The sequence below is a fragment of the Zosterops lateralis genome (genome assembly GCF_965231275.1).
Source record: "Zosterops lateralis genome assembly, chromosome: Z".
Lineage (NCBI taxonomy): Eukaryota > Metazoa > Chordata > Aves > Passeriformes > Zosteropidae > Zosterops > Zosterops lateralis.
Genome location: NC_139800.1, coordinates 8,018,790 through 8,044,151, shown reverse-complemented (window position 1 = coordinate 8,044,151; position 25,362 = coordinate 8,018,790). Strand labels below are relative to the sequence as shown.

General features: G+C 40.8%; 1 protein-coding gene across 1 annotated transcript; it reads left to right on the top strand.

The window, feature by feature from the left end:
* Positions 1-5,424: 5,424 nt before the first annotated feature.
* SLC30A5 (solute carrier family 30 member 5) lies at positions 5,425-24,525 on the top strand. Its single transcript, XM_083884164.1, has 16 exons — positions 5,425-5,513; positions 5,688-5,810; positions 7,901-7,967; positions 9,240-9,325; positions 10,724-10,811; positions 12,569-12,656; positions 14,202-14,278; positions 15,436-15,606; positions 16,238-16,526; positions 16,884-17,092; positions 18,093-18,250; positions 18,858-18,987; positions 19,349-19,562; positions 20,945-21,171; positions 23,374-23,502; positions 24,086-24,525. Exons 1-16 carry the CDS (start codon positions 5,440-5,442, stop codon positions 24,254-24,256), a joined length of 2,301 nt encoding a protein of 766 aa, XP_083740290.1. The 5' UTR covers positions 5,425-5,439; the 3' UTR covers positions 24,257-24,525.
* The last annotated feature ends 837 nt before the right edge of the window (positions 24,526-25,362 follow it).

Below are 25,362 nucleotides of genomic sequence, written 5' to 3'. Positions count from 1 at the left end.
AAGCATATTTTATTGTATTTTTTTTTTGTAACAAAGGGCCAAGAACTTCTTTTTTAAGCCCCTAGTAGTTTCTGGGGGAAGGCAAAAGAGGGTGGTGAAACAAGTCACAGGTTTTGGATTATCTACTGCTATTAATTTACCACATCTCCATAATCTCCCCTCTCTTCATTGCCACCTCTCTTCAATTTTCTAATTTTAGAAAACATAGGTGAGCTGGCATAAAATAACCACTAATGTCTTTGCATCATCCTGGAGAGTCGAGAAGACAATGCTTTATTGCTAATGTCGACATGATTGTGAATGCGTAATTGATGCTTTCAGCCATGCTGGGAAAAGGAGAAATTTGAGGCAAAATGCCATTAAAGGACATTTATGTTGCTCACCTTTTCAGCAACACAAGCTTCTTATCACTCAGGTCTGGCACTGGGAAGACAGTATAAAATAAGAGCTAACTGAAGGTTCTGGGTTTAGACAGAAAGTCAGCACCCTGTATTTGTCTGTACTCACACTAGTCATACTCCATGGGTTTCCTGAAGCAGAGCGCAGTCCATCAGCAAAACAGAACATGTGCTAATTCACATCCTTAGAAAGGAAAGTAGTGAATCATTTCTAATGATTCAGTTGCTTGACTCACAGCACCTAATTAATTCTGACTGGAAAGTTGCAAAAAATTGTCTAAGACATTTTCAAGTATTTATTTCATATTTATTAATAAATAAGCTTAAATAAATGAGGAGTTGACTTTGTTAAATCACTGGCCTTCGACTGAGGTCCAGTCATCAAGTGAGATCCCTATGAAACCACATCACTTTGCTGGCTCCTGCTGTATGGGTTCCTTTCACTAAACATTTATCAAACCACACACATGGCCTTGGTAGATGCTCAGCTCTCTGCACACATCACCACTATCAAAGGGACAAACCCTGAAAGGGGGGAACACAGAAGGTAGGACTGATCTCTGAGGGCTCTTGCTTTTCAAGGGAAAATCCAGGTCAGAGTGCAGACTAGCTCTCAGCAGGAGAGCACGGAGCACGGAGCCAGAAGGAGGAGCTGACTGCCCTCTAACACAGAACTGGGGGAACCAGCCAGATCCCCACCAGTGGCTCCATCTGTGCCGAGCATGGCAGAGCCTGAACCACACCAGGAAGATGGTGCCAAGTGCAGGGAGAAGAGAGAGAACTACTGCCAGAGCAGTAACCTGTGTTCAACGAGTCCAAGTGAAAAAAAAGTTGCTTATATCTAAATTCAAGCATTCTGATGATGCAAAATTAAACATTTTGCTGCTGACAGGAAGCAGCAAACATAATAGAATACAGCCTAACATAGATTTGATTATGCTTTATGTAAATTTGAACAGGCACCATCCTCTGTGAATGGTTTGATAAAGAACACAACTCTCATTCTAGCACAGAAACCCTGTGTCTGTTTCCTCGAGTTTTATTTTCTGCTATATTGACCTCAGCTACAAATTTCCCAGAAAAAAAAATAATAGGTGGTTTATGTCACATTACAGGAAATCACAAAAGCCTCTAAAGTGACCCTGATTTTCAGGCACTTCTGATTTTCCATCAGCCCTTCTTTCCTTTTTCATGCCTGCTATATAGTTAATATTAGAGCTTTATAACAGAAAAATGACACTTTTAAGTCACAATTAGGCTTTCTTGCTACATGATTTTGCATTGATCTGAATTGCTACACCAGAGGATTTTTTTTACTCTCTTCTATCACTGTAATTTCACTAGTTTGCATAGTGATAAGTATGTACAATGGCAGCAGCACAAGAAGAGATGGAGATTCACAGCAATCCAAGTCACAACGTTATTTCAGAGACAGGTGCCCTCCTTTCCTTGCTTCTTCAGACACCAACTGTCTCAAGTTTTCTGCAAAATGATGTGTGCCAGATTAGGATGATGATGGGAACCATGGATATCTGTGCACTTCCCAATAATGCCCCTCTCTACTTAGTTGTCCCCTCATAGCTGAAAAATGAACAACCAAAGCTTGAGTAGAATCAAAAGGAAGAAGTGCAGGAGCCAAGCCTCAGCAAAGTCACCGTCCTCCCATGCCGAGTCAAAGAGAAAAGACATTTTCTGCCATTCCAATTACTCAGTTAATCCCAGCGAGCTTTTCCTGGAACAGATATCTGTCACCATTACTCAATAAACACAAGGCTATTAAGATATTTTCCAAACAAAACTCTTCATAAAAGCACAACTTGAAATAAATGCCCATTGGCAGCACAGCTCTACCAGAGCTCCCTCACCAGGACATTTGCCACTATCCTGAGTGTGCCTCCCCTTAGAGTTAGGTCCAGAGCCAGCTCCAGATAGTCCTCCTGCATTTGGTGGCAAATTAAGACATCATTTCTTTCAATGCAGAGGGAAAATTACTGATTGTTTCTTGACAGACCAAAAGACCAAACTTCAAATGACTGCAGCATTAAGCACAAGTTTGAGTACTTTTGCTTTCACAAGGAGGGGAATTTTTTCACCCTAATCTACTATAGTTAACTTTATCCTGAAAAAATGAAAATAAGTACATCACTTGAAAAGTGGACCTTTTTTGCTTCCTTGGATTTTTGCTCCAAGATCTCTTTTAGTGGAGAAAATGAAAAAAAAAAAAAATTATCCTCCCAAATTTCTCTGAGCCTTTTCCTTCCAAGTTTCCCCTGGTCTCACTGGGTCACAGTAACAATCAAGTTTATCATTTCACAGGGACATTTGTTCTCCTTCTTACCACATCACATTTTCATTAAGGAGAAACACGGACACCTTAGGACCACTGCTAACACTTCAACTTCTCTTTTCCACGGACTTCTAAGCTTTTAGATACTCTGATTTCACAATTAAGTCTTCAGGAACATGCAACATTCAAGCAAACAGAAACCATGGCTTAATACACATTTAGAATATACGAAACAATAGAGCTTTATACATTGCTTTATGTCTTGATTTTCTCACCTTTTCTGCATGTTTTCTAGGGTTTAAATAAGAGTCCTTTCAAATCCTATCCAAGAACCACATCTCTTCCATGTCTTCTTTTTCAGTTGTGAAGGGTATGGGTTTAGATCTATTCCTTCTGGGACTTAAGCTTCTCTCTCCTTCAGCTGTTCCTGCAGACACCAACTTTGCTCTCATTAGTAGTCATTTATTTTCACCATTCCCTTGAACAACCCTAACCAGTTTCACCATGTGTTTTTTGATTCTGCAGTTTTGGGGTTTTTTCTGCAGTTTTGCCCCCATCTTCACAGCAGGATAGTAACCATCTATTGTTACTATCCTGCATACTATGGTATGTGCAGTGGTGCTCCACTGGAATGTATGAACATGCACATCTGGTAGGCCCTGGCAGGGCCTAATAATGTGTATTTTCAAAACTAGTGGAGTTGTTATATGTTTTTACACATAATAGAGTTCACACGTTGATGTCAAGACCCCTGCTGGCCAAATCACATACAACTGCACCAGGCTGATAAGCCAGGATTGGATTTCCAGTATGTCAAGCTCACACCCAGGTCTAAGTTCATGTCCTAGATACGTTTGTGCACATACAGGTGAGACAGGACCGCTGATGTGGCAGGACACACATCCTTCCAGGAGTTTCCTTGGAGCCAGGAGTCCTGCTGGGGTGCAGAGCCTAGGCAGGGATGTCACCACTCCAGCCTGGGACCCCCAGTAGCCAAGTGGATGCCACACCTGGCACAGGTGCTTGAGACACATGCTGGGGAGGCACCCAGTGGGAATGAGACACATGTTGGGAAGGCAACAGTGGGGATCAGCTCAGTGAACTGGCAGCTCTAACACCACAGGGCTCGTGTGAGCAGGAGAGCCACTGATGGGCAGCAGCCTGCCCCAGTATGCCACATATATCCGCCCTGAAAAAGCATTGAGGATGTGTGTCTGCATCCTCTGGGCTTTGCAATGCTATCATCTAACTCGCACTTTTGCTTTTTGTGTTTCCCTCTTTTGGTCCCATAAAGCGCTGCCCCTGTGCCTTACTAGCCTTTTTCTCTTCCCTTCTGCCCATGTTTCTGATCACGATCATGTTGCTGATTCTCACCCTCTGCCTTCCTCCACAGCTCGGTCTCTGGTTTCTGGGCCTCTCCCCTGCGCTGTTTGCCAACACCTCCATCTCCCGGGCACAGCGCACACGGCACGGAACAAAACCTTCTTTTCACCTCCTCCCCTGCTTACAAACATTATCGACATCTTGTGGTTGATCCGTGGGGTTTCAGGGACTCCAAGCTGTTACCTGAGGGGGTTTGTCCTGACAAGAGACAAGACCTGTGGGTTAAACTTTATAGGTTCATGTTTGCCGTGCTGAAGTCTTCACCTGCGCTGGGAGTAATTGGAAAATCTGCAAATGAATTTTTAAAACTTTTTATTTTTGACCAGTGAATTCCGAAAATTTCAATTGCCGGCAGTCATACCCCTCTATCTCTCCATCTCTTCCCTAGTTAAAGTCTACCCAAGTCTGTTTCAAAGAAATCCAACACGCAGCTGACTATTGCTGATTTCTTGATTTCTTTTTCCTGCCTCAGTGCTGAATTATGTACCAAAATAATGTGTTGGGAACCAAAACCAGAGAGCTTGATAAGTGGCTGGAAGAGAGCAGCTAAATCACAATGTGGACAATTCCTATCTTCCACCTCAATTTTCCCATCAGTTTCAACGGGACATTTGAAGCTTTCGGCAGGGAAACCGTCTCCTGGATACTAGCGCAGAGGTTTGTGGCATAATAACACAAAATAAGCTGATTTGCATTAAAAAAAAAAGAAGAAAAAACACCCTACTATCACCACTCCGCCCCCCGCCCTGAGGGGAGGGAGCCGCTGCCCTCATAGCCCGGGCCCCGCCCCTCACAGCCCCGGCCCCGCCCCTCACAGTCCCGGCCCCGCCCATTACCGCTCCGGCCCCGCCCATCGCAGCCCCGGCCCCGCCCATTAAAGCCCCGGGGCCGCCCCCCACGGCCCCAGGCCCCGCCCCTCACAGCCCCCGGGCCCGCCCCTCTGAGCCCCAGACCCCGCTCCTCATAACCCTGGCCCCGCCCCTCACGGTCGTGGGCCCGTCCCTCACAACCTCGGCTCTGCTCCTCACAGCCCTGGCCCCGCCCCTCACGGCCCCCGGTCCCGCCCCTCACAGCCCCGGCCCCGCCCCTCAGCGCCCCAGACCCCGCCCCACACTGCCCCGGTCCCGCCCCTCGGCGCCTGCGCACTGCTGCTGCGCACGCGCGCTGGCGGCAGCCCTGCCTCACGTACTTCCCGTTCCCGGCTCCTGGTTCCCGTCCCGCTCCCCGCCCCCCGGTTCCAGTCTCGTTCCTCTCGTTCCCGCCCCGCCGGCACTGCCCGCGGGCGATGCGGTGCTCCCGGCGCAGGGCAGGCGGGCCGCTCCTGAGCTCCTGAGCGCTCGCAGCCGTTCCCCGCAGGAGCTCCGTCCCGCCATGGAGCAGCCGTACGGCGGGCAGGCCCTGGCCGGCGGCGGCGCGCTGGGGCCTGTGGATGTGCCCAGCGCCCGGTAACGGCGGCGGGGGGGAGCGGCCGCCCCGCTGGCTCCGGCGGGCGGCCCGTCGCCGTCCCTTCTTCAGGGGGGCCTCCCCGGGGCGGGTGGCCCGGCGGCCTTGGCTGAGGCGTCGGGGCCGGGCCCGGGCGGCGGCGTGGCAGGTGCGAACCGGCCTCTCTCCTTCCGCAGGCTGACTCGGTACATCGTGCTGCTGTGCTTCGCCAAGGTCCTGAAAGCCGTGGGGCTGTTTGAATCCTATGATCTCCTGAAAGTGGTCCACCTGGTGCAGTTTATCTTCATAGTGCAGCTGGGGTGAGTGTGCTGGGGCTGGAACCTGGTCCCCCACGCGGGATACTTCGGCTGTTCCTTGGCAGCGTCAAGCTTGTAACCCTGCGTTATGTTGTTATAGTTTGCTCAAAGAGGAGAAGGTGTAATAGTGAATCCAGGAAGTGCTCTGTTCGTAGTAGTGGTTTTTGCTTCATATTTCTGTTCACTGTAATTTCAGTATCTTGGAATGTCTCCAGTTGGAAGTGACCTGTAAGGTCCATCGAGTCCAGTTCTCTGCTCCTCACACAACTACCTGAAACTGAAAGATATGATCAAGAGTGTTGGCCAGATACTCCTGGAGCTGTGACACTCCTGGGCACCCAGTTACAGTGACTGAACACCCTTTTAGTGAAGAACCCTTCCATAATGCATGGTGTGAATTCACCCTGATGCAGTGTCATTCCATCTTATGCCCTGTCACTGGTCACCAGAGATCAACATCTGCCCCTCCACTGAAGAAGGTGCCACGAAATCATCCCCCAGCTTCCTCTAAACTGAGCAAACCAAGGAACCTTAGGATGCTCCTTTTGCCCTTGGCACCTCACACCGTCTTGGCTGCCTCCCCCAGACACAGTCCATATCCTTCAGTTCAATGTCCTTCTGGTACAGAGGCACCCAGAACTGCACACAGGGCCTGAGCTGAGGCTGCATTAGTGTGTTGCAGAGCAGGGCAGTCACCTTTCTCAAGTAGCTGGTGATGCTGTGCTTGAATGCAAATGCACCCCAGGACACAGCTGACCCTTTTTGTTGGCTCATATTCAACTTTCCATCAATCCAGACCTCCAGATTTCTTTCTGTGGGGCTGCTGTCCAGCCTTTTGTCCCCTTTGTGCATACATGCAGGGTTACCCCACCACAGATAGAGAGCCCAGCCCTTGTTCTTCTCACATCATTGGCAGTTGTCCAGCTGTCTGGTCTTTCCATATGTCTCTGTAAAGCCTCTCTGCCCTTGAGAAACTTCAGTGTTTTTCCAGCTTCACAGTTGGGCTAGTGCTGTTGGTGTGACTCTTGCCCCAGCTGGCAATCCAGTGTCACACAAATGTGCTCTCATCTTCCTCCATTCCAGGGGGCTGGGGAGGAGAATCAGGAGGAAAACGAAAAATAAAATTTGTAGTTGAGATAAGATGAGTTTAATAATTGAAATTAATAAGTTAATAAATTATTAATAAGTTAATAAGTGAAATATGGTAATAAAAGGAAGGGAGAGAGAGAATCCAGTAAAAATAATAAGTGGTGTACAATTGCAGCTGCTCAACACACAATGATGATACCCAGCCCATCCCCAAACCACAATCAGCCCCTATTGGGTGTCTCCCCAGTTTATATACTGAGTTTATGGTATTTATGGTATGGAACATCCCTTTGGCATGTCCAGGTCTCCTGGCCATGCTGCCTCCCAGCTTCTTGTGCACCTGCTTGCTGCCAGAACCTGGAAAACTAAAGAAATTGACTTCAGATAAGCACTAAGGAACAGACAAAACAGTTGTTCTCACACTGAATCCAGGTGCTAGTGCACTAGGAGTGTTAGCTACTGAGAAAAATTTATCTCAGTCCATGCTGAATCCAGGACACTCAAGCACGTGCAAATTTTGTTAACAAGGATGTAGAAGATAAGCTTTCTTCTTTATAGTTTGTATTCCTGAAGTTCTTATGGGATTCAGCTGCTATTTTTCCCAGATTGAGGGGTGAGATATGAGAACTGATAAGCAAATAGACAAAAACAATCTTTGCAGCCAAAATCCTGCTTCATGTTTACCTGATGCGATATGGAAGAGCATTTATGTAATAAACTTGATAGAGTTGGAGCGTTTGGAATTTCATTTTTTCCTTTTATTTCATATTCATGTGCATTTATGGACTTCTGTCCTGCATGTTCCCAAGCACCACAGGTGTTTTTTTGCCCATCACTTCTCATCCCCCTTGAAAAAGTTGTGTGCTATGTCCTTTATTCCTACAGGACTGTGCTTTCAGCATTCTTTATAACCGAGCCAGATATGAGAAACCTGGTTGTTTAGATCTGGTTTGAATAAAAAGCTGACTAATAAACTAATAGAAAAAACTTTCTCCTTTTGACAGGTCTGCTTTTTTTATGGTTTTGTTTCAAAAACCATTTTCTTCTGGAAAGGTGGTAACCAAGCGTCAGGTGAGTTGACATATGCAAGTGACTCTCATCCTTGTAAATATTCTTGGCAATATGGCTCTTGCTAAAATTGAAAGGCAAACAAAGATTACTCCACTTAGAAGCTTGGTTTACAGATTTTAGAGGTATGCAACTAACTCAGTGTCTTGTGAGCTAGAACATTCAGTGTTCTTGGCTTTTGTCAGCTTCTTTTGAGAGTATGGTGAAAAGGCTGGTCGTTATCACCAAGCAAGCACCTACTGTAAGGAGTGAATTTTCAACGAGAGCTGACTTAGCTGACTTGGACAGTTAGACAATTTCTGGACTGCCAGAATGTTGAAATGCCCTAGTCTTGTCCCTCAGAACAGAAGAATCCCTTCAGCATGTGGTGAGGGCCTAATCCAACTGCTCCTCAGACATTTGTGAGTATCCAGGGCAGAGCAGGGCCAGGCTGGAACATGCTGATTTGTAAGAAATAAATTTTGTTCACCTACTTTGTATTCATCTTGGGTTTATGTATTTATGTGTAAAAACTTGATCCAGTGCATGCACTAAGTAGACAGAATCTGAAGGATAGCCTCAAAATGTTCCTTGTGTCAACTGCTTTCATGACTAGATGTGTATGGCAGAATTTTAAAAATGTGAACAGGAATTTGATTTGAGTTCAGAAAAATCTGTCCGTACATGTTTTACTTCGGCTAAAAAACTTCAAATTCTAGATTTAGAAGACATTGTGTTTGTAGTAGATGCTTCACCTTGTTTAGCATATTTCCAGAATTAATTTCTTCTAAAATTTGGATCTGAAGTTAATAAAGTATTGAATATCTGAATTATAGCCTGCTTCTTGAAGAAAGAATATAACAAACACATAAATATTTGTAGGCATAAGGTCTTAGCCTCAATTTGTTATTTTATCTAGTTCTTTTTATGTTTATCTGATACATACAATAGATGACAAAATAGGTAAATAGACTTAATTTTTTTTCAACCGTTTTTCAGACTTTTTGTTGAAGAGAACTCAATGTTACTGAATCTAATACTGTGATAGAAAAAAATTCTGGCTCATAGTATGTCCAAATAAATCCTAGTTGCCTAGCAAAATATCTTAAGAAAATAATCATACTTTAAATTATAATTATAGAACATGTGCCTTACTTGTAAAGCACATGTTTTCACCTTAATTTCTACAGCTATTGTAGTGCTAAACAATTTTTATTACGCTAAAACAATTCTAGTAATAGAGTGTTTATTTTGAAACTCTGGAGAGAAAGATAATGAAATACCTTTCTTTTGTAGTGGATCAAAATTTTTAAGCATGCTGTTGTTGGATGTATCATTTCACTCTTGTGGTTTTTTGGCCTTACTCTTTGTGGACCACTGAGGTAAATACATATCTACTGTAAATACTGTTTATCTGTTGTGATCTCTCCCTGTCTTGCTCCTTTGTTTTGTGTTTTCTATCTGTCAGACAGTGCTGCTAGCCACTTGATGTATATGCAAAAACATACTGAATCCTTACAAATTTTCTTGTGAAATCTTTAGTGCTTGGGAAAAAAGTACATATAATTTCTGTAGAACTAGTAATAACTGCTTCTTTTATGAGATGCCAGTGAAATTCTTGATAGTGTTTAAACACTTGATGTGAGTGATACATCAAAATCACTTAGTGCAGTTTTTGTCACTTCCCTGCTCTCATTAATGTAATGCCAGCTGTTTATTTACCTGCTTGGAGTCCATGGCTTGATGGCTGATGGTAGCAGCTGGTGTTCCTTTGACAGGTGACTAGAATCAATTCCTGCACTTGTTGCACAGTACTTCTTTATCTGTTTGGCTCTGTGCTCTGTGTTGACATTAGGTAACATTAGTGCCTATACAGGTAAAACCATTTGTGCTGTGTGTTAGTACTACTGACTGAGTAACTGTAAAAGAGTAGCTGGACTTCCAAAAATGAAGCTTAATATACTGGAAAGCATGTTTCATTAGAGAGAGGAAAGTAAAGCCTTAAATTACACATTTTATGAAGGTGAATTTTTATCATCTACACAGGAGAAGGCCATACCTGAGAGTAATAATACCGTGAGTACTTATATTAATGTAGTTAATACTCTCATGTCGTTCTGGATGCTGGAAGTCTTGCCAAACAGAACCAGTTACATGGGTCCTAGCATATTGTATTGCTATGCAGAGGATTGCAAAAGCATTTGGTAAACTTGGGAGCAATAATTACTTCCATGTTCTGCTCAGAAAAGCTGTCAATAGAGCTTGTTAGTTAGCCTTTGCTGTCTGAAGGAGGTAGCATGTAAGCTAGAATTTTTTACTGTCAGCAATTAAGAGGTTTTGAGGTGGCATAAGCTACAAGGTCATCAGCACCTCAATGGACAGGATGCAATAGTACAGGACAGGACATCTCTTTTTTTCTGGAAACAGAAACTGGCTTAGAGGAGGTAGTGTAGTGGGAGTAATAATTCCGTCTTGAGCAAGCTGATATCTTGTTGTGTTGCTAGAAGAAAATACAATTTACAGTTATTTATAAATTAATTATTTTAATCTGTTCCTTGAATTAGGAAGTTCCTGTTTTGTAACATGTATAGTTGTCTGCAGCTACATCTATTGCTGGTAAAGGCAAATTGATTTGTGTTTTTTCTTTTGAATTGTTTAAACCTGCTGTTGTAATCACAGGATTTATCTTTGTTGTGTCATTAATTTTAGCTGAAATAGTGTATATCAAGGTTGTGAGGTAAACTCATTGTAAATGGAGTATTTATTTCATTTTTTAATAGGACATTGTTACTGTTTGAGCACAGTGATGTGGTTGTGCTGTCACTTCTCAGTGTCTTGTTCACAAGCTCAGGTGGAGGACCAGCAAAGGTATTTAAAAACCTGTTTAACCAAATGTAAAAAATACTGAATCCTATACATTCAAGTACTTCTTTACCTGGAACAAACTGTGTTTTGGATCTACATTCATTGAAAATGTGCTTTTTTTATTTTAATTAGTGGTGAAATTGTAAGGTGTACTACTTGAAATAGTAATTATGGCATTGAGAGAGAAACAGTAGGTGAAGGTGTTGGCTATCCATGGCAGATACCCAAGAAGGTTTTTTTTGTTTATAGGCAGGAAAGAACCTTGGGAGTTATTTTTGCACTTAGCAGTCTTTGTAATGGGATTTTGGGTTCAAACTGACAAAAGAACATCTATCTGTGCATGTAATAGTCCTGGCTTAGACACTGCAGTCCAGCAATACAGTCTCCAGTTCCTGGCCTAGAATCTGCAATATGTTTAGCTTTTCACATACATTGCTTCTTTCTAACAGAAAGTTCTCTAATTACTTTCATGTCTGCATGATGCAGTGTGTCTGAATATTTAGGCCCTTTGTTTAATTGAAGACCTTTACTTGAGGCATGATCTGCTTCAAGTCCCATTGCACGTACTTTTGCAAGGTGTTCTCTAAATGTGCCAAATGAGCCCTAAATGGAGTGAACTTACCCCAGTATTTAGCAGTCTTGAGCACTTTTACTCAAAAACAGTAACAGGAAAATGCCCCCTGTTACCTACCTGAGGCTAGAAGGGAAGGCTCACTGTGGTGTCATCTCAGGCTGGGAGTTCTGAAATCTGTGACTCATAACTGCACTGGAGCCCCCTAAAGCAGCCTTAGAGAAAAGTCACAGTCATCTGCACTGACACTCTGGGCTCACCCCTGCAAATTGAGAAGCTTAGGGCATTCATCATGAAGATCATGGTGAAGAAGGCAAATTCCTCTCTCTAGCCTTTTACCAAAATGATGCTTGTAGAGCTTCAGAGAGATTTGTCAGTCAGTATCTTAGTGGGCCAAGTTTGGCAATTAAGCTCCATGTTTTAAGGCAGCAGAAACAAGGGAACAATAATGCTGTCCTCTGAATGTTTCAGCTTTATGACATGAACTGGTCAACCTACTTTCTGCAACAAGAATGTGATAGGTCTAATTTGGCTTTAAAAGATAAATTGTAGTAGTATTTTTCAGACATAGATCTCAGTATCTAACCAAGATGATGAGTACCAAAAATTGCAGTGGTTTAAGTCTAGGTGGTGAAAGCTCTGAGAGCTGGAATTTCATAGCTACGTCTGTATTTTCCCCACCAAAGCACTTGAGAGCTGTTCTTTCTCATAGTTCTCTTAGTTCCCATAGTTTTATTTGCATAGTTCTTTAGCCTTTAGGTCCCGTAAGATGAAATTCAACAGTTTGTACAGATCTTGTTTGTAGCTCATTGATGCTACAAAATATTAAATCATCAGGCTGAAGTAGCAGTGCATTTTGGCAGGCAGAAAGACACCATGAAGGAAGTAATCACTCTTAAAGTTCATAAGATACCAGCATCTAGCTTGCTACAGTGGTGATATGTCCTCAGTTATCTGGTAAGTCTGAAAACTAGAAAAAAAATCAAATTATATTGTCAAGGTCACTTTCTTAAAAATAATAGGGGTTTCTTTAATGGTTTTCTTATGACATAAAGTATGCTTATATTGATCAGGAAGCAGGGAAGGAAGGACTAATTTCCTGGATTTTTTTATAGGAATCTCTTGTAGCAGTCAGAAATACTTGGGGCTTTTTGTTGTTTGGTTGTTTATTGTTTGTTTTGTTTTACAGACAAGAGGTGCTGCATTTTTCATCATAGCTATCATCTGCTTATTGCTTTTTGATAATGATGACCTCATGGCTAAAATAGCAGAACATCGTATCCTTTCTTGTTGTGTAAAAGAGCAAGTGACCCTTAGGACTGGAGCAGTAAAAATGTGAAATTGAGTGTACTGAATTAAATTGTAATTAGAAGTGATTTTGAAGTAAACTTTCAATTGATCATCTCATCATAGTGTACTGACAGAAGGTAGTATATCTACTGATGAGCAGTAAAAACGAACAAGATGAAAGTTAGACTTTCCAAAGGAAGAACAAAAACGTGGAATTACAGATGCAAATGGTGTATTCTGGAACCTTATTGATGAATTTACATAGTTTTCAGTGAGTAGAATCATAAAATAGAATCACAGAATTGCCTGGGTTGGAAGGCACCTTATGATGATCAAGTCCAGCTGTTTACCCAGCACTGCCAAGCCCACCCCTAAATCACGTCCCTAAGTGCTACCTCTGTGTGTCTTGAGAACCATCAGGGATGTTCTTTCAGCCACTTCTTTGGTCTGTTTCAATGCTCAATAATCCTTTCTGAAAAAATTCTTCCTAACACTCAATCTACTCAGTACTAATACCTTATACGACTTAAGGCCATTCCTTCAGAAAAAACTGACCCCCACGTGGGTTCAGCATCCTGTCAGATGGTTGTAGAATGTGATAAGGTTTGCCCTGAGCCCCCTTTTCCCCAGACTAAACACCCCCACCTCCATCAGCTGCTCCTTGTAAGTGCTCTTCAGCTCTGTTGCCCTTCTCTGAACACCTCTCAACCCCTCAGTGTCTTCTTGTACTTATGGACCCAAAACCGGACACAGGATTTGAGGTGTGACCTCCCCAGTGCCCAGCACAGGGGGACAATCCCTGCCCTGCTCCTGCTGCCCACACCATTGCTGATCCAGGCCAGGATGCCCTTGGCCTTGGCCCCCTGGGCACACCCTGCCTCATGTTCAGTCACTGTCACCAGCACCCCCAGGTCCTTTCCAGCCACTCTGTCCCAGCCTGTGGCCCTGCCTGGGGTTGTTGTGACCCAAGGGCAGGACCCAGCCCTGGGCCTTGTTGAACCTCACACCACTGGCCTCAGCCCATGATCCAGCCTGCCCAGATCCCTCTGCAGAGCCTTCCTGCCCTCCAGCAGAGCAGCACTGCCACCCAGACTGGTGTCACCTGCAAACTGCCCTGGGGAGCAGCCCTGGTGACTCAACACCAGCTGGATGTGACTCCCCTCATTGCCACTCTGGGCCCAGCCGGCCAGGCGGTTTTTAAATCATGAACAGTTCACCTGGCCAAGCCAGGAGCAGCTGTTTTCTCTGGGAAGATCATGTGGGAAATTGTATCCAAGGCATCCATGCAGCCCTGGAGTCCATGCATCCTTCTCCTTCATGTACAAGACAGGCCAGTCCATCATGGAAGATCAGGATGGTCAGTCAGGATGTGCCTTTCACAAACCCGTGCTGAGACCTGCTCCTGATCCCTGGTTGTCCTGCACAGGCATAAAGTTCAGTTTGCTTACCTCTGCTTTCTGTGTTCTGCCACCTTTGCCTGTTTTTGTTTTTAAAAAAAATCTCATTAAATTTTTCCTTAATTTTTTGTTCAGCTGAGGGGCATCATGACAGTGCTCTTACTCATGTTCTGTATACAATCATTGCTTTCCTGGGTGTTGCAGATCACAAGGTAAATAATATGTAAAAATTGTAAAAAATTGTTGAATCTTTATCTAAGTTTTATAGGTAAGAATTTCAGAGCTAATCTATGCTTGAATCAAAACCAAAAGGTTGAATATCCTCACCCTATATTGGAAATGAAATAACATTGTGATTTTTGCACAGTGATTGGAGTATGATGAGGAGCTCCAATTCAGCAAGCCAGACCATGCAATATGGAATCTCTATAGCTGATAAAGACTTCACTGTAATACACAGCCTAACAAGTCTCATTAATATGACAATTAAATATTCTTTCATCAGTGTTCTGGGTGTTGATAATGCTTTGCCTACAAACCACTTCTTACTCACTTTTGGGGCCTGTGTGTTGTTTCTGCATCTTTAGCTTTCCCCAGTCTTTCCTTTACATTAGACTTGTATTTGAAAACACAGTTTCTGACACTTTTCAGTAAGACAGTCCCATTATATTTGGTGCTATGAATAGCTGAATATCATAACCTGACTGTACAGGGTTGACCTGCCTGATTGAGTTTTGTTGGCTTAATCTTGCTAAAGTGGCTTCATTGAGGACTAAAACAGGGAAAAATATTCGGAGAAGCTGAAAAGGTATTAATATAAAAATAAATATTAGACTGGGTAATGGTGCAAAAAAGCAACTGTGAGCTAAGGGAGATGAGATGCTGTGTATCTTGCCATTCATTTAAAGAACAATTTTGAAAAAGTGTATTGTGAATAAATAGGGTGTGTTCAAAGGTAAGTGGATGAAAAGGTTATGAAAAGTCTGGAGGCCAAGACTGATGTGAATTTTTGTGGGTTTATGTAGGCTTTCAACACGCTTTTAATAATTGAAGATGGGAAGACTTTGGGTGATTTTTCTTCTTCTTCAGATGCTGTTTACTGCCATTTTGCTGCTGCTGCATGCTAATTAACACTACTGAGTTTTAAAATTCAGCTTATATTAGCCTGTTATGAATAGTGCTAAGGCACAACCATATATGCTATGTTACTGTTTTTAGCTAGAGTAAAATTACAGGAAATATCCTAGTTTTGTTTTTTGTTCCCAGGTTAAGGAAAGCAATTAATATTTTTACGTGGTAAGTGTCACTGTGTTCGGAGTGAGGTTTTTGGTACTTAAGAAATGGTAATGTAATCTCTTTATGTCTCCAGGGTGGAGTACTGCTTCTGGTACTGGCATTGTGCTGCAAGGTTGGTTTTCACATGGCATCCCGAAAACTCTCTGTAGATGTAGGTGGAGCAAAGCGTCTTCAGGCTTTGTCTCATCTTGTTTCCGTCCTTCTGTTGTGCCCATGGGTTATTGTTCTCTCTCTGACAACAGAGGTAAGATAATAAGTACAAAGATAAATCATTTTTTATAATGCTTGTGAATTGCAATTTAAATCTTTCCTTTAAAATAACTTTAAAATTACTAGTGTTGCTGTCTTTATTTTTGTAGTAAGCTTTGTTTGAAATTTTTCCATTATGCATTTCTTCTATATTTGTTTTTTATCTGTGTGATACTTTAATTTCCTCTTTCGTGTGATATCTGTATTTCATCCTTCTAGCTCAGATATTGTATCTTGGGTTCATCTACTAACATTTCACAAACACTAATGACTATATAAATACAGTGCTCTTTTATCCCTAAGAAGTAGATAATTTATTGTCATTTTAAAAAATGTGCTTTATGCTTGTGTGCATAGGGAGAGTAGGCCATTGCAACCATGGCATTGTATATGGAATTCCTTTTACCAATATGAAAGTATTTAAAATAAAGTACTTTAGTGCATTTTAGATATGTCTCTTTTTATATCTGGAATGATGTGTTTATATGACAAATTGAAAGTATAAAACTATTTATGTTTTATGGATTAATGAAACTAATTGTAATCCAAGTGAACTACATTTAATGCTATAAATACAATCATTCTTCTGGTGAGCAGTCCTGTTTGAAATTTATTTTTTGTTGCAGAGTAAAGTAGAGTCTTGGTCTTCTCTCATCATGCCTTTCATAACAGTCATCTTTTTTGTTGTGATCCTGGATTTCTACGTGGAGTCCATATGCTCAGTGAAGATGGAAGCTTCCACCTGTGCCCGATATGGATCCTTTCTTATTTTCATTAGTGCGCTGCTTTTTGGAAACTTTTGGACACATCCAATAACAGACCAGCTCCGAGCTATGAACAAGCCCCCACACCATGAAAGCACAGAGCATGTTCTTTCTGGAGGGGTGGTAGTGAGTGCTGTCTTCTTTGTTTTATGTACGTATTCTTGTCTAAACTGTAGTAAATCTGTGCTCTGTTTGACTGGGAAGCCAATCAGAAAATTGAGGTGTGCAGAATTCTTTTGGATGAGCTTTATGGATTCTTTTGAATAAGGCAGCCTGTAGCTTTTTGCTCTTTTACTGTCTGTCTACAGAAAAAAAAGGGAGTATGATCTGTTGTGGAAGTGATGATCTAATTTTACATAGCAATGAAATCCAATAACAAACCTCAAGATAAAACTGACAATCAATTTGCTGCCTGAAAAATTTCATGTAAACTTTGCTGATTAAACACATTACAAAACAGCTGTGAAGCTTAGAAACAGCAACAAAAACTTGAATACTTTCCTTGCAGCTGCCAATATCCTGTCCTCCCCCTCCAGGAAAGGGCAGAAGGGTACCCTTATTGGCTATTCTCCTGAAGGCACTCCTCTCTATAATTTCATGGGTGATGCATTACAGCAAAGCTCCCAGTCACTGCCCCGGTTTATTAAGGAGTCACTGAAACAAATCCTTGAGGAGTATGATTCCCGGCAGATCTTCTATTTCTTGTGCCTAAATCTGGTAAGTGCATGGGGTTTTTTTTCTTCAAACCCAATCACAATAGTGCATATATAATACAGAAAGAGGAGTTATTCTTTAAAAGATTCCCATCATCAGTTGGTTTGAAAGTGACCTTTGACAGCAATTTAAGTAGTGGTCACTGATTTGTTGTCACAGTGCAGCTGGTTCTATGTGTAAGGGTTACTCCAGTAACTGAATACTTGTAGGATAGTATGTTTAAGGCTGAGATAACCTCAATGCTGCCAGCAGATAAGGTGAAACTGATAAGGATGGGGGCAACAAAATAGGAGGTGTGGGATTGATTAGTGTCATGATAGACCAGGATAGTTTTATTTTTAGCATCTCTCTTTCTTGAATAGGAAAAGATGATGCAGTAGGCAAAATTGATAGAACCTCATTTGCAAAGACCTCCAGGAAAATAAGGGAAGAAACTCAAAGTATATGCATTACCTGTAAGGAATTCCATTATGTAATATGGAAGACAGGAAAAAAAATTAGGCAGATAGAGTAATAATAGTAAAATGTACAGGGTAAATGTATGTATTAAAAATGTTCCCTTGTGTACCTTTCTCAGAGCCAATTCCTAAGATTTAAACAGTCAGCTTACTGGTGAAAAAAAGGATTGGCATAACAGATTTATAGACAGCATTACTTTTACACTAATAATGTATCAGATCAGAGCTCTTGCATTTTTTAATGATAAAATGCTTAGAATTTTCTCTGCAGAATGTCAGTTTAAAATTCAAAACAAAAAATCTACTTCTGTAAAGAGTTGGTTTTTTATGTGTGAGGCTTTAAGGACAGTAGCTTCAAAAATGTCATTTTTTAGGCTTGGAATGCATCATGTATTTCATTTGAGGAGAGAAAAAATGGTCTAGAAATACTTAGAACAATACCTTTGAAAAATGTTGAGCATTCTGTGAAAGATTCTAGATATCTACCAAAACATTAATACACAAATTAATATTTAAGGAAAAATTCAAACTCTGTTTTGTTTTAGGCTTTCACTTTTGTGGAGCTTTTTTATGGAGTGTGGACTAATAGCCTTGGTCTTATTTCTGATGGATTTCACATGCTTTTTGATTGTTCTGCATTAGTGATGGGGCTTTTTGCAGCTCTGATGACAAGGTGGAAAGCAACTCGCATCTTTTCATATGGGTATGTATCTTGGGTTCTTAAAGGACTATTTGAGACTTAACTCTTCTTGCTCATTTTCAAAATGTCCTGGTATGTATGGGATATTTTACTAAAGCATGCTGCTGTGGGGTTTTGTTGTGTCTCTTCTGTTCCATTTGTACTTGTGCTGTTCTTCACTTACCTGTGGAGCAAAAAATGTGTCCAAAATGTAATTTTCATTTATCTTTAAATAAAACATTTATCACTGTGGATATTCCTTAGAAATTACCTCATGCTAGGCATTTATGTCAAATAAAAATCTATGTTAAAAATCAGTGTTCATGTGAAGATTTAGATTCAGCTGATATAATTAAACTTAATATGTTTGCATAGCAGTTTAGGAGTTTGAAACCCTAAATAGGCAGTATATATAAGATAATACTTCTATATTGGTTTATTATATTGGAGTTTAGACAGTTGGAAACTGGCAACCTCTTGATCAGAAAAAAATAACTCAGAAATTGAGGCATGATTCTGTGACATGAGAAACATCACAGCAATCTTAATGCTGTATTGAAAGAATTACAGCTTTGATATTTGTTCAGAGTACCCATTCTTCGCTCTCTAAAGTTGATATTTTTACTTTCAGGTACGGACGTGTAGAAATTCTCTCTGGATTTATTAATGGCCTCTTTCTGATGGTGATTGCTTTCTTTGTCTTCATGGAGTCAGTGGCAAGACTGGTAGATCCTCCAGACATAGATACAAACATGCTAACTGTAAGTTTTGTCCTTCTGCTTCAGTGTAGTTTTGCAGTTAATGGTAAATTTATGTTTTTCTCCAGGGTGATAGTCCTCCAGTACCTGAAGGGAGCCTTCAGAAGAGCTGGAGAGGAATTTTTTGCCAGGCCATTTAGTGGACAAGGGAAAACTGAAGCTAGATAGGTATAGATTAGATATTAGGAATTAATTAGATATTAGAAAGGAATTCTTTACTATGAAGGTGGTAAGGTACTGAAACAGGTTGCCCAGAGAAGTTGTGGGCTTCCACAGTTCTTAATTTTGGTTACCATGTTCTAGAAGATAAGTTTGGATACCTTTGAGGACGCAGTGCAGTTAAAGACTCTTCTCCCTCCCGCAGCCAGTGTCTGTCGGAGGGCTGATTGTAAACCTGGTTGGGATCTGTGCCTTCAGCCACGCGCACTCCCACGGCGCGGCGCGGGGAGGCTGCGCCGGACACGACCACAGCCACTCCCACCACGGGCACAGCCACGGGCACGGCCACTCCCACAGCGACCACGGCCACGGGCATGCCCACGGATCTTCTGGGGGAGGCATGAACACCAACATGAGAGGTGAGTACAGACTGCTGAGTCACAACTGATGTACCTGATTTCTTGGAAATACAGACCTATGCAGTATTATGTATTATGCCTCCATCAAAAAATGCTCCTGAGGCATGATCTGACAGGCATTAAATGTGCTATACAGGAATTGCTCAAGCCATTTGTGAATTTAGCTTGAAGAAACATGAAATGTTTCTGTGCTGATGTAAGTGTAATACTTACATCTTGTTATGTAATATTTACATATTGTTCCTTAAGTGTACTACTTAAGGAACAATAAAAAGCAGTAATCCGTAGTACTCAGTAACATTAATAAAGGTCACTGTAAACCATACTCAAAAAGCTTTAAGTCCTTGTTTCTGAGTTCAAACTGGAAATGAAAGTACAAGGTCTCTATCTGTAAAAATACTACCACTTCTAGGAATTGTGTGACTGACTGGGAAGGGGATAAGAAGCAGGTGAACAAATACAGACCAGCAATAGAATATGCTTTTGTTTGTGATTCAGAAGATAAAGTGGTAAAGAAAAGCTTTCAAATCTGAAATCATAAGCTAACTGAGAAAGACACTGTATATGAAAGTTTCGCATAGAACTTTTTCTGTAATAGATAGAAAGTAGTTATTTACCAATTGTCTGGCTTATTGAAGAAAACTTTTAAAAGAATTGTGTTTTGTGTGTAAGCTTGTCAGAATATGGTGAATAGTCTCATGTTTCATAGGTTGTTTTATGTCTTTACTCAGTTGGTTATCCTGGTTATTCATATTCATTATGTCTGTAATCTTTTAAAGTCTGCCTATACTCGTGTTTCAGTATTCTTTAAAATCCCAACACCTGACTAGCACTAATCTTACTGATGGTTGGAGAGTATTTTTCTATGCCCATTGAATATACATTGAGAATGAACCCACAGTTAAAGCAGTAGAAAGTATAAAATTCATAGCAGTAGCACAAAGACAATTCTCTTGTAAAATCAGAGTAGAATTGGCATACAAAAAACAACCAGTACATTAATGTGTGTTCACATTAGCAGGTCAGTGCATGTACACTGATCTTCTGACTCTCTGTTAGGGATCAATGAATCCTTATAGACAGAGTTAAATGATCATGCTATATTGTAAATTCCACTAACAATTTAAAGACTACTCACATATACTTTAGTCTGTGGATGCCTACCTAGATCACTGCCCCATAGATTAAAAACTTTTTTTTACATTAATTTGCAATTAAACATTAGAATAGCTAAATATTTAGTGTATTTTGTCCCAGGTTAGGCAGAGAGTACTCTCTGTTAAACTTGAAGCTATTTAGTAAGCCTTACTAAGTTTCTGCTATTGAATATATACATAAATTTTAGACAGAATTGTTAATCACTGTGTTTGTTTTGGTTTTAGGTGTGTTTCTGCATGTGTTAGCAGACACTCTTGGCAGTGTTGGTGTTATTGTATCCACAATATTTATTCAGCAATTTGGATGGCTCATAGCTGATCCGCTCTGCTCTCTCTTCATTGCTACATTGATTTTTCTTAGTGTTATCCCACTATTGAAAGATGCATGTCAAGTGCTTTTGTTGAGGATACCTCCAGAACAGGAGAAAGATCTGCATGCTGCTTTAGAAAAGGTAAAATTATAAATGGTTTCATATACAAACATACAAAGCTGTAACTGTTTTTAATGATTATTAAACTCAAGCAGTTCAGACAACTGCATGTCTCAAGCTGTTTAAAATCTATTTTGCAGGGAAGTGACAGGATGACTAGTTCTAGCTATAAAAGTTGGTTTGCAGCTAAAAAGACTTCCATTGTTTTTTGCTTTTATGGATAGACCATAATTGCAGATAATATGGTAACAGTTTGGTAAATGTACAGTACTGTGGTACTGAGAAAGCAATAAGGCAATTCCCCAAACCTGCAGCCTTTTTAAACTTGTTACAAAGATTCAAGCTACAAGATTATATCATGAGCTTTTAATTTCAAGTTTTCTGATTCATCAATATCATGAAGGATATACTGGTTCACAGTAGGTGGGATGGCAAAACTTCAGCTGTTTTTTTCTGATTATTTTCTCATACTAGACTGTTCTCTTCCTGTCTGGTGCAGTATGGCATCTGCCTTGAGGCTGTACCTAGTCTTTGCTGTAGCCTCATTTTAAGTTCCTGCCCAATCGTAATGTGGACCTCAGTATGGAGAACTCTCTGTAAAAGAAAGAGTTAAAAGTTCTTTGAGGATGCCATCAACTAGAGGCTTCAAGGAAGACTATCCTTATGCTGTCCTGTCAGTTACCAGAGGGGAAAATGTGTTCTTGTCTGCATGAGAAAGAAAAGAACAAATGGGAATTGTCTGGGATAGATTCATGTAGTGAAAGGAAAGTGACGTGCAGAGTGTGGTTTCACTTTTTGATGAGGGAAGACAGTAATTCTGAGAGACTGGAAGGGAAAAAAAGTACTTTTTGAGAACAGAAGACCAATTGATTAAAAGATAATAGGAAAAGCATTTTAAAAATTACATCACAATAAAACAACGTGCTGTAGGTTAACCCCGTCCAGCAGCCAGACATCCATACAGCCACTTGCTCACTCGCCTCCTTTACCACTACCACCACTGCCAGTGGGATGGGAGCATAAGCAAAAAACTCCAGGAGCAACATAACAGGTGAAGGAAGAGCAGTGGACTGTTACCCCTGCACTTTGAGGGGTAACAAGTTGTGACGTGTGTGTGGACCCACACAGAGGATGGCAGGCAGCAGCAGGGTCAAACATGGAAGGCTCTTTATAATCTGACTCCAATCTACTTGTATACATTTTGTACAGAGGGCCCAGATTGACCCAAGGAGGTTACAACCTCCTGACTCCATTGGTCACTATGACCATCAGTCAAATTCTCTCTCAGAGAACAACTATGCAAAACATACAGATAAATTCTAAGAATACAATATTGTTTATGTGAAGCAGCGTGAGAACGGTGCTGCAAAGACTCAAACATCACAAGCAAGAAAGTCAGAGGCGACAGTGGACCAAAGAAAAAAAAGCAGTGTACCACTTTTCACAAGCATAGTGATTCCCAGGCAATCCCCAAACAACAGCCAAAATCCCCCCTTCATCCTCTACCCCAGTTTTACTGCTGAGCAAAGTGTTAAATGGCATGATCATCTGGACAGCTTGGGTCAGCTGCCCTGGCTGTCTGTGTCTGCTCTCTCTGCTTCTTGCCCATCCCCAGCCTACCCACCAGGGCAAGGGCAAAATGGGAAAAATAGAAAGCCTTGAAACTGCCTGATAGAAAAGAGGAAACCTGAACAGTTCAGCAAAGCCGTATCATTGGTGTGTTACCAAAATGGTTTTAGGCAGAAATCCAAAACACAGCGCCATATCAGCTGGTCTGAAAAACCACCACAGCCAACCCAAAACAAAGATCAATTTGAAAAAAGTGTGTATTGTGGAATTGAAGTTGTGTCTCTGAATAAAGTTCAGCTATGGTAACTAAATATATCTGCTAAACAGTGAGGTAGCAAGTGCCCTGGTAGATGCCAGACCTATTCCGATTAATCTATCCATTTATGTTCCTGTGATCTGTTCTTTAAATCAGGAGATTTTTTTCCTCGTCCTATTTAGCATTGTTCTTCCGGGGTTTTCATTTAGTTTGACTTTTACTTTCTAGAATTTTACAGTAGTAACAAGGTAACCTTTCAATACAAGATATTTCTGAATATAGCTTAGTTGGAAAGCTGTGCTACAGTTTTGTTTCCTTGTGAAATATTATCCACCAATAACCATGTACATGTACAAGTTTAAAATTACTTAATTTTTCCTAATGAAATTTCTTCACAGATTCAAAAAATAGAGGGAGTTATATCCTACAGAGATCCTCATTTTTGGTGTCACTCAGCAACTGTTGTGGCAGGCACAATACATGTGCAAGTGGTATCAGATGTGATGGAGCAGAGAATTGTACAGCAGGTAAAGTGCAAGGTCTTTAGACTCTTAATTTCCTACTCAGCATCTCCCTTTTGGTCACAGACTGAAGTTTCAAGCTGACATGTATGGATTTTTTTTGTAGCTCTCCATTATTGACTCAGAGCTGGTCTCTAACACTGTACTGCCCCTTGCCTGCTAGCTTGAAATTAGTCGTGTAAAGAGTTGTTTGTTAGAACCTCTGCCAAAACACTCACTGAAAGTGGCACTACCTCTGCTCTGAGAACAGAAGGGGAGATGTAAAAACAGGCTTGCAAAACAGGGAATAAACAGTAGAGATAACTGGATGGTAATCACGTGTCTAAAACTGGATTACCACTACTTATCTGCCATGGGTTTTTCTTTTCCTTAAAAAGATACCTATTTCCCTGTGCAAAACACTGACAATCAGCCAGTGTGCAGAAGTTGCAAGGCCATACCCTCTTAAGCTACTCTTTGCTTTCCAGAGAATTGAATTTTTCACAATGTTAAATGGGGATGTTTTTTACAGCATTGAAGAGCCAGCATACTGCAACTGTGAGATACATGTGAAGCGCAATACTAATGTTCACTGTACCATTCTCTTCAGGTCACTGCAATTCTGAAAGATGCTGGTGTAAACAACTTAACTGTCCAAGTGGAGAAAGAAGCTTATTTTCAACACATGTCTGGACTCAGCACAGGATTTCAGGATGTCCTTGCAATGACTCAGCAGCTAGAATCCATGAAATACTACAAAGATGGTACTTACATCATGTGATACAAAGTTGTATTTGCCAAAGGGGATGTAAACGGTCAAGCTGTTGAATTCCATATTTGTATTTTTGCCAGGGGATCTTGCACATACATGTACAGAAACAAATGCACTATATATTTGAATTTTTCTAAGTGTACTATCTTTGTTAATTGGATTGAGATGCTTTTATAAAGGAAATAAGAAGGACCTGAGTACTTGCTGTAAATGTGAAAATAGTCAAAATCTTGTATACTATACTTGGTGTTTATTAAACAGAAGTCTTGAAACTTGTAGATGAGCACAGATGTTTTCCATACTTTCTCCAAAGTGTGGAACATTGGTATTGTAATTTCTTGTTAGCAGTGGGAAATAGAAGTAGTTTATATTGGAATTGGAAACATAATCAACTGGGCACTATTTTTCTTTCTTTCAAGGACAGCTTAAAGACTCTCGGAATGAAAAAAAACACTTTATTATGGGGAGCAAAAAACATCAAGTCCTGTGTTTTGCATACTTTGTTAGATAACAGAAATACACAGTTTTTATATTATGTCTCAGCATACAAATCTGATTTCTACACTTAATGCATCAGAGCAAATATGTGTTACCATTTTACATTTGTATCAAACTATCTTTTTTAAGAAGCAAAATCCACAGATTTAACAATGAGAAATAGGGAAGGGAAGAAAATGAAAATACTTTTTCCTGGGAAGACTCAGAATCATAACTCAAACCACTCTGTAAAGTAAAAGTTTTTGTACTTTTTGTATGAATAACTGCAAATGCAATATTTGAAGTCTACAAGTAATAAATCAGTGAGCATCCTAGAACTCAGCTAAACTTCATCTCTTCCAGATATGTTATCCTGTACTTTACTCAATTTTTTAATAATACCATGACAGCTGCAGGTGTACTGCAGCCAACTGTACCTCCATGTATTACCTAGGGAAAAAATTCAGGTTTAGAATGCTAAGCTGTGACAGCAGTCTTTGACTTGACAAGTTGCTGAAATGAACAGTAAATTGAGACTTCTTGACTGAGAAGTGAAAGAATGCCTTTAGGAAAGAATTACAGATGTTGAGGACTTAATACTGCAAAGAAAACAAATCTATGTGTTTAGTGAAAACTTA

Excerpts from the sequence above, each read along its gene's own strand:
- SLC30A5 (XM_083884164.1), top strand. The coding sequence starts at position 5,440 with ATGGAGCAGCCGTACGGCGGGCAGGCCCTGGCCGGCGGCGGCGCGCTG. Across the intron at positions 5,811-7,900 it reads ATCTTCATAGTGCAGCTGGG|GTCTGCTTTTTTTATGGTTT; the intron begins GTGAGTGTGCTG and ends TCCTTTTGACAG. Across the intron at positions 15,607-16,237 it reads TTCTCTCTCTGACAACAGAG|AGTAAAGTAGAGTCTTGGTC; the intron begins GTAAGATAATAA and ends TTTTTGTTGCAG.